We start from the raw sequence: 17,176 nt of genomic DNA, 5'->3' as shown, positions 1-17,176 counted from the left end.
CTCCGTGTGTATGAACCGGACTGGAGCTTAACGGTGCAATCCCGAGATTTCTACCAGTTTGGTAGACAAAGATACGTCGTGTGGCAGTTTGCGGCCTAGACCAGCCTGGAAGCCGGGGTCTCGAGTACTGGCCCTGCCGGGTTTCAGTTGAACAACATCGGCTGTAGTTGTGTGACAGGGTCCGGTCTACCGAGGTAAACATTTTTTTTTCCTTGGACCGAAGTTGACGATGGGTGGCTAAATTGGTGAATATCGAAGGAGGGGTGACGACGTACAATTGGAGCGGCGGATGGGGGTTCCTGGCCCGGTAGCCCGGTTAGGGCCCCGCCGGTGTTCGCTGGGATGGGATCTCCGCCGGCGGTGGCTGAGTTCGGATTGTTATTGTCCCCAACGATAAGTCCCCCTCTGAAGCCGTCCGTTCCGCATCCACCTATTCCCCTTCGGGGAGACCGGGCTCTCTGGGTACGCGAATATGACCGAAACTGAGCGAGACGTTGTGGAGTGGACTGAGAGTGACCCGTCACTACGAATGGTGTTGGCAGCCATAAGGTCACTTCATGTTTACGTTGAAGACCGCATCCATAAAATGATAGTGTTTTTGTCTGGAACTGGGCAGCTGGGACCGGACCCTGGTCCACTACAAGAAACGAAACGACTCGAGATACCCAAGATGGCCACTTTGATGGAGGAAGCAGACCCCGTACTATGGGAGACGTTGGAGCCTTTGACCAGTGTGCTGGGTGCTGAGAGCAAGCTTGATGCCGCAATTGGATTGTCAGGCCTACGATCGTTGCCGACTATGGAAGGACTACCTGATGCTCCCTTTCCGGAGACTTTTGATGGGAACTGTTGTTGGTTTGGAACTGCGTCACTCCCCTATACATCGGCACCGCTAAGATGGCGGACGAAACAACTTTGGGAATCCATGACGGTGTGGGGAGTCTTTGGACTTAGCGGAGTTCTCAACACTTTCATCTCTCTGCTTCGTCTCGGTTTGAACTTTGCTGCAGCTTTTCTGTGCATTGACTATCCTGCGTAACCAACAGTTTGTCCGGAAGGGGCGCACATGTTTGATCGGAAGGGTCAGGGATGAGACTGTGTGATTGAGTTTGCCATCAGGTATTACTGGACACGGGGTTTGCAACCACGATGCGTTCGGGAGGTGGGGCGGTGTTTGGAGTTTCCCCTGTTGCGCTACGTATTTGCAGCTTAATAGATTTTGAGACCTTAGTCTGGGGATTCTTGGTTTTGGCGGGGGAGCGGAGACCGGGGGCATATATGAAGATGCCCTCCTCCATTTTTCTACTTTTAGTATTTAGTTAGTTGGGGCGACAGGCACACTGCTAGTTGGGGTTAGGCGACAGCCATATGCAGGGGTGCAGGGTGGGGGGATGGGTTTATTGTTTTGTCTTCTTTTTTGTTTTTATGGTTTCTTTTCTTCACACTCTCTTTCACTTTCCTTTTATAAGTATAGTTGGTGGAACATCCTGGCTTTGTTGGTATTCCAGTATCTGGTGCTCATGCTTCTCCTATTATCCTGATTTTATGGGTGGGCAGACTCTGGGAGCTTGCGCTTAATGTGAATTGTATATTGTACTGTGGCACATCCTGTTTCTCATACATTGGCATAGGCGTCTCAGCCATTTCCTCACTGCTTAGTATCCATCCTGTATCTACATCAGTTCGCCGTTTTATTATGTCTGAATGTATGGCACCTGATATGTCTATTATTTTCTTTGTTTTGAAACTAATAAAAAGATTTATAAAAAATATATATATATTAAAAAAAACAAAAAAACATAAGATCAGTGCAGGAGACCTCATGGCTCCAGAGGGCACATGCTGGGAGTGATCCACATGCTGCAGTTTCTAGATGCAGAGTGTAGTACCTGGTGGTGTAGAAGGCTGCTTTACTTGTTGGAGCTCAGGCAGTATTGTCCTTTGGTGAGCTCCATTTGAGTATGACAGGATATACTTCCCTATGACAATATTTGTGTTCAAATTCTGATTTGTCCTGCCATTACAACATTTTGAGTTCAACACTGTGGCAGTACATGTACACTTTGTCGGGAGATGAGGTGCCATAATAAAGAGACAGTAATAGTCACAGTGCTTACTCTGTGAAAGGATAAGTGATGGGTCCAAATGTTTCTCAGAAGCCTGTCAACATGGCAGTCAAAGGTCGCGTTTGCTGAATGCCAAAGCGTATAGCCTTAATTTCACCTCATGACTCTTTCTTCCACCAACATGGTCTTCCTGCCTCTTTATTTCACTCTTCGAGGTGCTTCTCCATCCCTGCTTTAACTCTTTGTTACTGTTACTGTCTTTCTCTTCCTCCTCCTGATGATTAACAATAGTCTTGGTCTCCAAAAAAGAGTGCTGGTGGGCCCCTCTTGAACCACTGGTTTAAATTAAGCAATGAGATTAGTTACATTTTCAGATCAAGTGACCGAGGAGACAATTCTAAAACGTTTTACATTCCGAAAAGTCATTTAATATTTGAAATTTGGGACAGTGAAAGCAAATAGCATATCTGGATTTGTGAAATCGGGACTTCTATACCACTATGGTTGCAGATGGACTGAACAATCTACCAGGTTTCCAGATTTTAGTCATATTAGTCGAAACTTTGAGTATTCACAAATATCCACTGTCTATTTCCCTACCGTAAACTGTCACACAACTATTTAACAAAAAGGTAGAAATAAGCGTAATCTCCCAAATAGCTTCATCTTTGCAGAAGAGGTAGAAACCATTTCTCCACATGGGAAATTGCTTTCAATCAGTGGCATAGCTAGGCATTTCTTTTTGCCACCTACGGTGGTACCAGCCTTTGCCACCACCGCCATAAGAGTGGGGAGGGGGTGGGGGGGAGGTGGGGAGGTGCAAGGGGGAGAGGATCGCCCCTCCCACTCCCCCTTGCTACGCCACGGCTTTCAATTGTGGAAAAAACACCAAGATATTTAAGCCTATGTTGCTGTTGTCTTCACAATTTAAAGTAATTTTCTATGTGGAGAAATGTTTTTTATGTACTGCCTAAAATGGGTTGTACGTGGTGCCTAAACCTACACCTGTGGGGGTTTCCTGCCTGCACATAATCTACAGAGGTAGGCATAATTGAAGAAAATATATCCCCTCGAAATCTACTGTTTTCAGAGATTTCCCAGAGTACCGTTTAGCATTGACAGGTCAACAATACAAAGCCTTAGAACCGTCATATACATTAAAAAAAACTAATTTACTGTCTGATTTTGGCAAGTTTAAAAGGTCAAGTTAATAATTTTCCGCCAATATCCCCCCCACTTACTGTCCCCTGACATATTTCCTGTAGAGTAAGTGTCACATTGTTACTTTTTTTAATTTATTTTTTATAAACTTTATTTATGCAAGTTTTATCAAGTAACATTGTTACTTTCCTTGGAGTAGTCACACCAGAGTAATTAAGCACATACATAGATCGAGTAACAAAGTAACATGTGCCTCCTGTTAGTAAATGCCTCTTTTTGCGTGTTCACTGATGCTGCTGGTTTTTCGACTCTGAGAGTGCACTGAGGCTTGCTAACAAGAGTGCCAGTGTTCCAACCCTAAACCAAGTTATGTTGAATTGGACACACCGAATTGACAAGTACTGGCTTACTTATAAGTCCCTAGTATATGGTATCCCAGGTATCCAGGGCATGTATGACAGAGCGTTCACCCAGGGCTGCAGCACTGTTTGTGCCACCCTGCATGTGACACAGACAAAATGGATCTGACAGAGCAGTGTGTGACACTGCCAGATCAACTCTGCCATTACACCTAATGGCAAAGCCACCACTTTCCTTAAGTAATATATGTACGCCTCCCCCAAGAAAGGCCTATAAAGTCCTACGGCAAGGAGCTGTATATATTAGTAAGTAAGACACATGATTCTCTTAGCAGCAACACTTCAAAATTGTCGTTTTGCTGTGGAAAGGTTAGCAGCCCTATAGGCTAACACAGGGTTATGAACTGGCACCCCTGCTTGGCTAACGTCTGAACGGGACCACCTAACGAAGTCAAGAGAGGAATCAAATTAACCCCTTCGATGCTGATGACGAGCTGAGCTCGTCATCAGCCACGGTGGTCGTGTGCGGATGACGAGCTGAGCTCGTCATCTAACGCAGCTTTTAGAAAAAAGCCGCGTAGCGGAAAAATAACCGCCGCAGCGATGCGGTTAATGGTGACATTGAATCTAACCAAATACCCAGGCAAGATTTAAAGTCACTATTAAAGTTAGGCAACTTTCAGAAAGTTGTCACTCTGCACTCAAGGTAGTACAGTGGCTTCACAAAAGCACTGACACATAGACAGGTTTCTGACCACCTGGGTAGACATGTGAATGACTCCCAGGCCCGGGAACAGAGGTAGTTGCTGCAGAGTGAGGTGTCACCTCTTCTCTCAGGATGGCTACACAGAGTGTTAGCCCAAAAGTCAGGTTTCAAAGGTGAAGCTGCCTTTGCTGCCTCTGCCTTTGTGACAACATCCCTGAGCAGGATACCTTTTGTTCCTCCAGACAATCAGGAGGCAGGTGTAAGGAAGGGAAACCTCTAGGGTGGGCTACCCTGCTCCCGACGACTGAGAAAGGGTTATGGCCAGATACCACACATCACAGGAACTTCATCGCTAGAGAGGAGGGAAGCCAGTAGCCCGTTGGCTTGTGACAGTATGGTTCCCTCAGGGAAATTTCCTGGGATCAGTAGGGCACCCCTGGCATCCTACCCTTCAGTTCACAAACAAAATGGGAAAAGTACTCAGGAAGCACTTCCCAGATGCCTTTTAGCTGCATGAAGAGAGGCTGCACCGTTGTGATGACTGAAGCCGCTGTACCTTTGGGCTAGCAATATTGGGACTGTGAATGCGGCTCCTGCAATGAGGGAAAGTACATTTTTTGGCCTTTACCAAGCCCAGTGTCTCTGAAGATCAGTCAGCCGATCTCCTGGAACCAGCTCAAGGACACCAAGAGCTGAAAGAGGCCAAACAGACAAGTTGGTAGCCACTGCAGAAGCTTTGCCCCTACCAGCCGCAGGGAACCAAAAAGATACAATCCAGGATAGCCAAAACTTGTACCCGAGTCTTCTGGACCCAGGAGTGCTGTCTGAGTCCAGAGTCGTTGCACCCAAGGGACACGAACCCCCACCAAAGTGTCTGCATCCAACAGCAGTCATGCAAGACCGGTAGTGCAGCATCGGGTCCCCGACTACTGCAGCGTAGAGGACTTCAAGTGACCCCGATCTCAATGGCCAAAGTCACCCCATGACACCCATGGTCCGAGGAACTACCACCAAGACAACCCTGTCACCACAACAGGAGCATCCTTTGGAGCGTCTTTGCCTGCATCCCTCAGCATCAGGACCACTCCAATGACTTCCATGGCGGTTGTGCTGTAGAGTTTGAAACTTGCTCTGGTGGCCAGGTAACTGCCCAAAGTATCCATATTGGCCCCCTTCAACTCGTATCTTTTGGATTTGGCCACCTAACTCGGGCCTGAGTACCCTCACTAACTTTTGAAAAAATGTACAACCTTTTTGATGACTTGCTTGTTTGTGGTTGCATTTAAAAGTGCAACATGGAGGAAATCGAGTGACCCCGGCCTCCATGGCCAAAGTTGCACCACGACACGCATGGTCTGAGGAACCACCACCAAGACACCCCTGTCAACCACACCACAACCTGAGTATCCTTTTGAGCATCTTTGCCTGCATCCCTCAGCACCACTCTATTGACTTCAATGGCGGTAGTGCTATAGAGTTTGAAACTTGCTCTGGTGGCCAGGTATATGCCCCAGCAAACACCAAGGAGATGATGGATGGAGCGATGAAACTTTTCAGACACTCACCCCCAGTCACTGAATCCATCATCGTTGCCACCTAAGGTCAGACCCAGCACTATGCAAATCAGTCTTGACCCTGTGCCTCATGGGAACAGTCCAGACCGGACTGCCAAGCCAGATCTTCCCTGGACCGGAAACAAGCATACTGGGGCTGGTTTTAGCATAACACCCCTCATGAGCCAGGCTAGCTTGAATCCAGTGGCAAAATGAGCAAGTGACCCATATCTAGGCATACCCTGCCAACTTATGGCGAACAAAGCAAACACAAGGAGATGGACGGAGCGCTGAAACTTTTCAGAAACTTACCCCCAGTCACAGGTCTGGGTTGAATCCATCATCGTTCTTTAGCTCACTTCGCCATCCCAATTCAGGCCCAACCATATGCAAATCAGTCTTGACCCTGTGCCTCATGGGAACAGTCCAGACCGAACTAACAAGCCAGACCTTCCCTGGACTGGTTACAAGCATCCTGGGACCGGTTTCGGGGTAACACCCCTCATCAGCCCCCTTGACCTCGTACCTTTTGTATGTGGCCACCCAACTCGGGCCTGAGTACCCACACTAACCTTTCCAAACTTATGAAAAGTTTACTAACTTTTTGTTGACCAATGCTTGTCTGTGTTTGCATTTAAAAGTGCTAAAAGCGTATATAATCTGTATCTCCGTACTTTAATGATCAAGGGCTTTAAAAACTCATTAAAATACACTTTATTTTTATAAATTGTTATCATGTCTTTTCATTGATTTGTGTTTTTCTTATTTTGTTGTTTGGTGCAGTTAAATGATTCACACTAAGTTCCTTTGCCAAACCATACTGCTCACACCCACAGCTAGCCAGGGTTGAGCTAAGGTTGAGTAAACATCTTGAATGGTAAGAGTTGACTGCTCTCACTTTATAGAATTTTGGTTAGCCATGTGGTTCTTTTAGGAATTACACTTAGGCTCTGTACTGCATGACAGTGTTTGACAATGGTTTGCACTTTCTGGTTAAGGTGATTGGATCTCAGAGTATATGCATTTCGGCTATTTACAGGACAGCATGGTAACCATTAATTCATTCCTTCCCTTCTCTCTGTTACTTCACCTTTTGAGTGCAAATCCTACTCATTTTCATGTATTAGTTTTATCTATATCTTAAATGGCTAAGATATAATGTGTGATTGGTTCATATTTGTTGTGTTGTAGATTCCCAAGGAGGATATACCAGACTCTATACAGCTTTTGTGTGATGAAATGCATCCCCCGAAGAAGGGTTATCAACCCGAAATGCATTCGGATTGTCTCTGTTAATATGATGTAGACAGGGATTGTTATATGTTACGGATTGTATACATATGAAGCTAAACTAATTTGTTTTTTGTTATTACGATGGGAATCTTTATATTTTTCATAATATAATATTTTGTTTGTGATGAAATTAACCACATCATCCAGTCAACTTTACTGTTGAAACATGTACTGATTACGTTTTCTGAATATTGTATATTTGAACATAAAATTCTTTGTCTAATCTATCGAAGACATTTTTTGTCCTCAGCTGTGCTCCACGTAGGCTGTGGCTTTTCATAGCCTCCTTTTGTTTTACGAGTATTGGGAGCAACGAGGGCTATACCCTCAATTAACGTGGATGCACACAAAATTTGAGTACATTTGTTTAAGGTACAAGTATGTTGCTTGACTCACTCTTTAGAAATTGGTGTGCTGGCCCACTCCAGGTATTAACTAGGATTGGGGAGGCAGAAGGGAGAATCTCCTCAATCGAAGACAAAATGGTGCAGCAGAAAACGGATAGCTCCTCCCTGAACACTCTTCGAGAAGATATTAACTGGAAGTTAATCGACCTTGAGAATAGATCTAGGAGAAACAACCTGCGAGTCCTAGGTATCCCGGAAGGGATTGAAGGAAGTGACATTCGCCAATTTTTCATCGGACTGTTTTCAGAAGCTTTCCCTGAGTTGACCCAATGGCAATGGGAAGTGGAATTACAGAGGGTCCACCGATTCTCTTTCCAAAAGCGGAATGGTACTAGGGCGTCAGCTTCTAAACCCAGAGCAATATTAATTTGTTTAAAAATTTTCTGTCACGAGAAGATCTGTATGACCTAGCTAGGCCTGACCATAAGAGAAAGGGGAAGGGGGTTGAATTTTTCGTACGTCCAGACTATTGTCAGGCTACAGTACAGCAGAGGTGGCATCTGCGCCAACTTATACCACTTTTTCAAGCCAAAGGGGCACAGGCATATTTACTCAATCCCTCCAAACTTAAAATTATTTATAAGGAGAAAACGTAATTCTTTATGTTTGAGATTTCTGCTAAGGATTATTTAGGCACAATCTAGGGCGGTGATATGAGTTTAGAACACTACATAGCTATAGCCTCTCATTGCGTTTTCACACTTTTTTTTCTCTCTCTATGCCAGGCAGACAGGGGTTACCGGCGGAGTGCATACTGCCTTTCTCCTCATCACTAAAGGGGACTATTCAGTCCCTTCGCCTCATTTGGGTGGGTGTTTCGGTGGGTGAGGGTGGTTTTTGGGGTAGGTCGGTTGGGGTGGGGTGGGGGGTAGTGGGGCAAGGAATAGCAGAGATAGGTTTTTGAGTGCCAAAAGCAGCCAAAATGTGCTAAATAAAGATTTTCCAATTGTATATCCTGTTTTAGCTGTGTTAACTGTTGTGGTTAGGTATTATGTATCATTGTTTGTAAATTATGCGGTTTATGACAATGGGTAAATTTAAGGTTTGTTCCTGGAATATTTGCGGGCTGAATGACAGAAAGAAAAGAGGGATAATGGCCCAGATTCCTAATTCTATGAGGGTGGATTAATTGTGTCTACAGGAGACTCATATTGTATGGAACAACAGGCAATGGTTTAAAGATCTGGGCATGGAATTAGTGGGATGTACACGACAAGGTACAACAACAAGAGGTGTGGGTATATTGAAAAGATTTGGTTGAGGGACATGTAAACAGGTAAAAGAAGATTCTTTTGGTCGGTGGGTGATCTGTGAGCTCTCTTTGGAAGGTCTTTCTTGGACCATCTGCACAATTTATGGCCCTAACCTAGATGATCCAGACATGCTGAACCATCTTAGCATTGAACTTGCGGCCTGGCCCTCTCCTCTAATTCTATGTGGAGATTTTAATCTCCACTTGGATGGGCAGGTGGACATAACTAGTGATTTTTTTAATGCTACCAGAGGGATAATTAAAGAATTTGGATCAGTTGATGTAGGGCACGTGACAGGACTGGGAGCTCCAGGGAGCACCTTTTATTCCGCCCCTCACCAGAACACGTACGATTAAACTACTTTTTTGTTACTGCCGGATATGTCAAGAATGCTATATTTGATATTCTCCCTAAAATAATCTCCGATCATAACCCCCTTACTCTAGAATTAGATATCAGGTTTAGCACTCCTTGTAGGGCCTGGACGTTTAAGCATAAATTATTAGCTGATCCACTTTATGTCGAACAAATGGGGAAATGGATTGTAGAATTTTTTGTATGAATCATGGATGCGCTCCCACACACGTGGTCTGGGACGCTTTTAAGTCAGGGGTAGGGGGAGAAACACTAAGTTACTCAATAAACAACCAACAGAAAATGCGAGAAGCACTAGCGGCCCAGATGAAGAAACTACAAGAGTTAGAAACTAAACTTATGGAGGCCGTTAGCTCTGGTCAGGACATCAATCAAATTCTGACTGACTTAGTTGTTCAAAAGTCGAGGATGTATGAGAATTATGCTACAAAGTTAGCAGCACAAACTGCAGTATACAGATCAGAGGTTTATGAAGTAGGAGAAAATTCGTGCCGTATATTGGCCAAAAAGATACGACAGAAGGAGGTTGCTAAATGGATAGATAGCATCTAGGATGAGTGAGGGCAATTTCATGATAAACCGGAAGAAGTTCTAGAAGTTTTTTGTCAATTCTACAGCAAATTATATAAGGAGCAAATAGATGTGATCCTGAAGAATCTTTATCGGACTTTAGTGCCAATGTTGAAACATCAATATTAACACCTGATCAGTCTAAAGAGTTAGAAAGAGATATAACATGGGAAGAAGTTGAGGTAGCCATACTATCACTGGCGGTTCGTAAGGCAGTGGGCCCAGATGGCATCCCTCTTGAGTTTTTTAGGATGTTTCGGCACCTCCTGAAGGAAGACTTGATGTTAGTTTTTCTGGAAGCACAGAAGAGAAATGCACCTCTCTCCTGGCGGAAATCCACAATTATAGTATTTTTAAAAAACAGACAAACCATCTTTGTTGCCTTCTTCTTATCGGCCCATCTAGCTCATTAATGCAGACAGCAAAATCTATTCGAAGATTTTAGCATCACGGCTATCTGGCATAATCTCATCTCTTGTCTCCAATTTTCAGCACAGATTCATTCCTGAGCGCGACACAACTGATCATGTTCGGCGCCTGATTGCGCTTGTGGATTAAGCACAGGCAGCTAAGTCTACAATGGGGGTAACCCTGTTGGATGCCGAAAAGGCATTCAACAGGGTTGCCTGGCCATACTTGTGGGATCTGTTAAGAGTGAATGGTTTTGGCCCACAGATGCTCTTGGCATTGAAGGTTCTCTACTCTTCCCCAACTGCCTCTATTCGTCTAGCTGGCCAGGAATCTGCCTCTTTTTTAATTTATCGTGGAACACGGCAAGGGTGTCCGTGCTCCCCGCTTTTATTTGCCTTATACATAGATCATTTTTTAAATAGGTTGAATCAGGGTGAGAACATCAAACCTGTTCATGTTTGTCAAACAGATTATAGAGCTCTCGCTTACGCGGATGATATCGTAGTGGTTACTACGGACATCCGCAGTGCGGTACCAGCTATTAATGAACTAGAGCATCCGCGGCTGTCTTGGGGCTGTTTTCGACTGGTTTCAGCGAAACAGCCTCAAGTGCAACCCTGATAAATCAGAGGTGCTTTTCTTTGGGTGTCAGGCAGACCCGCCTTGGCAGGATTGGTGGCCGGTGAATATGTTTCTCCCGTCATCTTCCTCCTCGGTGGCTAAAAATCTTGGGGTTAAAATTGATAACAATTTATCACTGAAGTCCCAGATCACAGGCCTCACTGGCACTTGTTTCGGTCTCCTGAAAATGTTACGTAAATTCCTCCCTTTGCTTCCTCTGGTCCATAGGAAGATGACGGTTCAGGCCCTAATTTGTTCCAGACTCGAATATTCTAACGTTCTATATTTGGGTCTCCCGGACTACTTGTTGCAAAAACTCCAAGTGGTCCAAAATTCGGCTGAGAGGGCCATTTTTCGCCTTCCCCGCCATGCCAGAGCTTCGGATCTGTTACTTTCCCTTCACTGGCTGCCTGTCAGGAAGCGGATTGTTTTTAAGGCACTCACATTGGCCCATAAGGCACTCCATGCTGTCGGGGCTAGCTACATTCAGAAACGGCTTACCTTTTATAAGCCCACAAGATCCCTCAGATCTGAATCCCTTGGTCTGGCAACTGTCCCCATCATTAAAAAAGCTAGGACAGGGGGACGTTCTTTTAAACATCTTGCCCCCAAGCTGTGGAACACCCTCCCTCTGGAACTCCGCTGTACTCCAAATCTGCTGGCTTTTAGAAAGGGTCTGAAAACGTGGCTTTATAGTCAATGATAGATCTGTTATCTGTTTCTCCTCTTTTCCGTTTTCAGCTATGGGTCAGAAAGCGCCGGGACACTCCTTGGAGTAGCCGAGCGCTATATAAGACACCCATAACATTAACATTAACATTAGAAGTTCAGTTTGGATCCTTCTAAGGTTACAAGTTAAATATTTCCAAGACCCAAATTCTTTATGCTGGTGAGGACCCTCCCGCAAACGTCAGTACTGTCTCAGAGGTTACCTATTTAGGAATCAAAATCTCACTCCCAGTCTCTAACATTCCAGAGTTAAATATGAATTCTATCTTGGTCAAAGTAAATTCAACTCTTGAGAGATTAGATCACCTGCATTTATCTCTGTATGGGAGATCAAATGTCTTAAAAATGATGGTACTACCTAAGCTTTTATATATGTTCTGAACGATTCCGCTAGAATTCCCTGCTAGTTGCTTTAAGAAATTGGAGAGGATCTCTTCCATATTTCTGTGGGGTTACAAGCGGCAAAGAAGGGCATATAAAAAGATGATTTTGACAAAAGATCGTGGTGGTTGGGGTATACCGTACTTTAACTTTTATTATTTGGCGGCCGTACTGCAATTTATTAGTCCTCATGTAGTGGGGGATAGGGCACGAATCTTGCCGTGCCATGCTCCATCAATTCTCAAATTTGGGTTGGGTGAGACGTGTAGAGGTTGTTTGGTCAAAATTATAGAACCCAGCTACTTCAAAAAAACTAAATGTAAAATTCTGAAAGCAGCTCATACAGTATGGAGACTTGTTCAGCGTCAGTTGGGGCTCCCATAGATTAATGCCTAAACTCCGTTTGCAGCACCAGATGTACTACCCTTTATCTTCCGGGATCAAATCGCTAATAGGTGGTGCTCCAAAGGAATTCAGTGTTTAGGCGACTTACTGCAAGACGGACATTTAGCATCGTTCACTGAGTTGCAAAGTAAGTTTGGTTTGCCTAAACACGATTTTTTTAAGTATCTACAAATCCGCAGTTATCTTAATACGTTAGGCCCTCAGATGGAATTTCAACTGAGGAAATTCTCCTTTATTGAGAGTATGACCAGGAAAACATTGATAGGGCAATTTTACTCTTATCTTATCTCAGCACTACCAGATGATCTTGAGAACTGTCAAAATAGGTGGGTAACGAAGCTAAGTATAGAGGGAGTTAATATTGTGGAATCACTAAGTTTAGCAAATCGTGTCTTGATGACAGGGAGGATGCGTACGCAGCATTATATGGCCTTATATGATCTGTATTATACTCCTAGAAAGATATCCAAATAGGGTACTACTGCGGGGACTAAATGTAGTAGATGTGGTCAGTTTGCTGCTGACGCTGTACATATGCTTTTTTCTTGTCCCAAATTAGCTGAATTATTTACCTCTGTTGAACAATTTTTAGGGTTAATAATGGGTCTACCAATAACCATAACCGGGGAATTGGTTTTGATTGGTGCTACCTCAGATAGATCTGTTATTCATTGTCTAAGACTAGGAAATATGTTGTATTTATTTGTATGGCTGTGGTATGTGCATGTATCACGAATGACTGGATCAGTCCTGATCCTCCCTCTTTCTTTAGCTGGCGCGCTTGGCTATTAGCAATGTATAATTTGGAATTAGCTATATACAAGACTATCCCCCAGATTCATCATGGTCATGTTTTGCGAGTCCTTAATAGCAAATTTTAAGGTTTCGCTATTAAAGACTCGCAAAACGGGATGTATGTAGAAATCGCAATATTTTATGCGATTTCTACTGCTTCCTTATTTGCGATTCGCTAATTGCTAATCGCAAATAAGGAATGGCTTTCCCATTCATTCCTATGGGCCTAAAGGCCCATAGGAATGAATGGGGAGTCATTCCTTATTAGCAATTAGCGAATCGCAAATAAGGAAGCAATTTCAAGGGTGCCAGGGTGTCCAAAGGACCCCTGAAATGGTAATGTACACTGGTGTTGCGCACACACATGTCCAAAGGACATGTGTGTGTGTAACATACAACTTAGAAAAATGATCTAAAGTGCATTTTTCTACGTTTTTGCTATTTACCGCGTAGTTAGACTTCGCGGTAAATAGCGGCCCCAGATTGCGAATTCGCAATTTTTAAATGGTTCATGAATTGCATTTAAGGAATCTCAAATTGAGATTCCTTAAATGCAATTAATCGCAATTTAGCGATTTCTAGAATTGAGATTTTTGCATTTGGGATGATGAATCGCAAATGCAAAAATAGCGTTCGCAAAGGGCCAGATTCTCAGAATCTGGCCCTTTGCGAGCCGTTTTCGGCTTGATGAATCTACCTGTAAAGGTAGTAAAAAGAGGGCCATTTGAGCCAAGATCTGGGCTCCTATAACAGAATGGATTTAATGGTACCCGCTTTTATATGGAATTCTGTCTAGATAGGGTTTTGTTTTTTGTTCCTTTTCTTTTTTTATGTGTTTGAAAGCTCCAGGATTCTTGTTTTGCTGTTCGCCATATTAATGTGCTTCTATCCGTTTTTTTGCTGATCTGTTTTCTTTTTTATGTTTTCTTTTCTTTTTTCTCTTTTTGTTATTCTTTCTTTTGGACTGAAAATGCTTGATTTATGTATTTAATACGCTTGTATGTACTCTGCTTTCCTTGCAAAAAATGGGGTAAAAAACGAATAAAAAAATGTTTGAAAAAAATGATCACAGTTTGATGAGGAAAAATAATTGCAGGTCCCCAAAAATAAGTGCCGCTGGGTCCCACTTGCAGCCAATGGCTCAAATTATGCACTGCCAAGCGGACTTGCAGAGAAAAGAGCAAAAAATGACCCCACCCTGTTAGGGTATTAGTTTTTTGTTTTACAGAAACAATCAATCGAAGAGAACTAGCTACAACATAGGTGCTGGAAGTGTATGTTTGTTCATGGGAAAACACATTGTTTTTTTAAGAAGACCCTCACTCACCAACCTAGTTGGTGACATGCTTCATCACTGGGTCCCACCCAAGGTCCCGAATGTCCCTTGGGTGTGCTTCGACGCCTGGATACAGCGGAGCTGTTTTGTGCAGTGAGTGTGCAGTGGTGGGTGAATGAATTTGAGTAAAAAAACTGTCCTATCTCTATCTTCTATCCTCAGACATAATCTCAAAAATTCCAGGAGAAATCTGTGTTTTAACTAGGAAACTCTGTCTTTGACATAAATCAACAACTTCCACCACAGAGTAAGAGTCCTATCCACAGGAGGCAATTTTGCCCTATATGGGACACCTTTTGTACTGCGTCTGAAGCCATATTTCCCTATCTCTCATCCACTCCAAACCCTGAAAATACTTTATCCAAGGAAAATACACCCCTTACCTCTAGAAACATCATAGACAATCCACCAGAGCTATGTTACTCAAAGTCTGGCGACATCTTCACAGTACGTAGAGAAAATTGTCCTCAGTACCAGGAGACTTTGATGGCAACTGCAATCAGGAATCTTCCACACCCTAAAGGAATTTTTTGTCGTATCTTAGACTGTCTCTACAGCAGTCTTAAGAAACAGTTTAGTCAAATCCTTCAGACACCTTCCATAAACCTCTTTGTTTCTCCCTCCACTAATTCTTCTGGATATGACCTCAAACAGCAGCCAATTTCTTGTGAAATACAATATCAAAAGAAAATAACTTTATTTTCTGAGATAAGAGTAAACAATCGCAGGTATTCATGGAATAAACACAAACAAAACCCTTGCAACACTGCCTCTCGTATGCCAATGTGTATCTCCCCTATATCCTCTCCAAACCCTCAAGTCTGTATCTTTTTAATAATCAAGGTTTGTTTTATGCCGCTGTATCTTTACACTGCATCTCTTGCCCCAACATTTGTGCCTTATTAGATTTTTCTACTTATTTGAACCTTTCCCCTGAGTCATGGGGCTCTCTATTCATATGTCTCTTACCCTGACTCTCTTTCTCCCCTGTGCCATGTTTCCTCATTGTGTTGTTGTGATCCACACATTGTCACTCTTGGATTTGCAGGCTTAGTGCACTTTGGCAGCTCTTCTACCTAGCCTTGGCCCTTCTGCCTTACTTCCAGTTCCTCTCTTTTCTTGAGTCTCACAGCATGTCTATGTGTCTCACTCCCCATTCTTCTCTTGTCCAGGCTCGGCTCCCTTCGGCAATCACTCTACAGCAGATTTTGATGATGGGTTTTTGCGCAGGAAACAACGGAGGAACAGGACAACTTTCACCCTTCAGCAGGTGAGATCTTATATTGTATTTTCAAGGTATGCAGATGTGGAGTTAAGAATAATAAATCTATGCTTGCCTATAAATACTTATCTTGACTATATAGTGTGTTTCTGTCTGTCGAATTGTTGCAGGGTGATATTTTGCCACTCAATATTGTCACATATATGTGGTGGGATCAGCCACAGAAAGGGGTAACCATGATTCTAGTCTGCATCCTGAAATATCTGAGATGCTTGGAAAAACTTTCGGATGATCGTTGACTATCTTTACAAATAAACTTTTACCAACTGGAGATTCATACATTATATGTGGACTCTCTTTTACTGAACTTTACTACTTATGGCTTGTTAAATATGAAGTTGCTATATAGCATATAGACAATCAGGGTTCCATTGTGTATTAGGTCAGGCATTTGAGACAGTTTCAGGTGTTTGCCGACTATTGTTTCCCCCCCCAAAAAAAATCACACATGGTATAGGTAACCAGAGGCGCCTTTGTTCAGAAGACTATATCCATTGGTCTGTTAAACTGTCATTCACATTTTGCTTCTGGCCACCCCAGCATACAGCATATGGCACCTGGTCAGCCCACTTTACCCATTTGCTTCTCTTTCTTTCAGTGACTACATAAAGCCTGTGCACAGTATCCCCATCTGCTAAAAAATAGTTTCTTTCCCTTAAGTGACAAATTGGTTCAACTGGTGTTTTTATTCGATTTATTGTTTTATAATATCTGAAATATCAGCTATTTATTTTGCCTGCTCTTCGTTTCCCAGTTACATTGTGATCTGTTTGTCTTCTTTTTAAAGTTGTTGTTATAAAATAATTGCCATTGTAGCATTGTAGATGACTGTAATGAGTGCTTGGTTAGGTCATGGTTTGTTCTTGCCTCTTTCATAAAACAATAATAATAAAATATGCATGGCACAAATAGAAAGCTTTTTTTTCAAACCACTAATATAACAGCCAAATCAGTGATTTTTTTAAATTTTAAATTATTATTGCAATCTTGTAACGACCACGTTTCTGTATCACCATATTTTCTTTTCTTTTTGTAGCATGTGTTGCAATAAAAAAAAACATAACCCCTGCACTAGCATTTCAAGGTCAGATCTATTGGCTTTGCCAGTGCTTGCTCGTGTTATGTCTCATATTCAGTGACCTGTAAATTTGCTCTTTCTGATGAATCGATGCAATCATTCACTGTTTTATATTCAATGACATTATGTGGTCGCATCGTAATCAGCCCCTCGGTTTACTTTCCGACCCCCGCATTACAATGTGGCAGTCGGAAACTAAACCAGACGGTCATTCCGGCTAACTTCTGACTGGCTCAAGGAGCCCGCCGGTTAGTCAGAACCGGCTCGTAATCCCAAAGGTTGGTGGCCAAAGGGGCTCTGTTGATACCTGCACTCAGTGAGGTGACTGCCGTGGGGGGGGGGGGGGGGGGGGCAGAGATTAACATCACCTCCCATTCCACTATGGGAGAATGTAT

The 17,176-nt window shown here is 43.3% G+C and overlaps 1 protein-coding gene across 1 annotated transcript in view; it reads left to right on the top strand.

The window, feature by feature from the left end:
* The window catches only part of DRGX (dorsal root ganglia homeobox), a 119,555-nt gene that overhangs the window by 30,713 nt on the left and 71,666 nt on the right, over positions 1-17,176 (top strand). The window contains exon 3 of the mRNA XM_086920091.1: positions 15,594-15,691. Coding sequence (XP_086776217.1) covers positions 15,594-15,691 — 98 coding nt within the window. The remainder of the gene's footprint in view (positions 1-15,593; positions 15,692-17,176) is intronic.

This window comes from Lissotriton vulgaris, chromosome 5, assembly GCF_964263255.1.
Source record: "Lissotriton vulgaris chromosome 5, aLisVul1.2, whole genome shotgun sequence".
Lineage (NCBI taxonomy): Eukaryota > Metazoa > Chordata > Amphibia > Caudata > Salamandridae > Lissotriton > Lissotriton vulgaris.
Note: the sequence above shows the minus strand (reverse complement) of the source record. Positions and strands in the feature narration are given on the sequence as shown.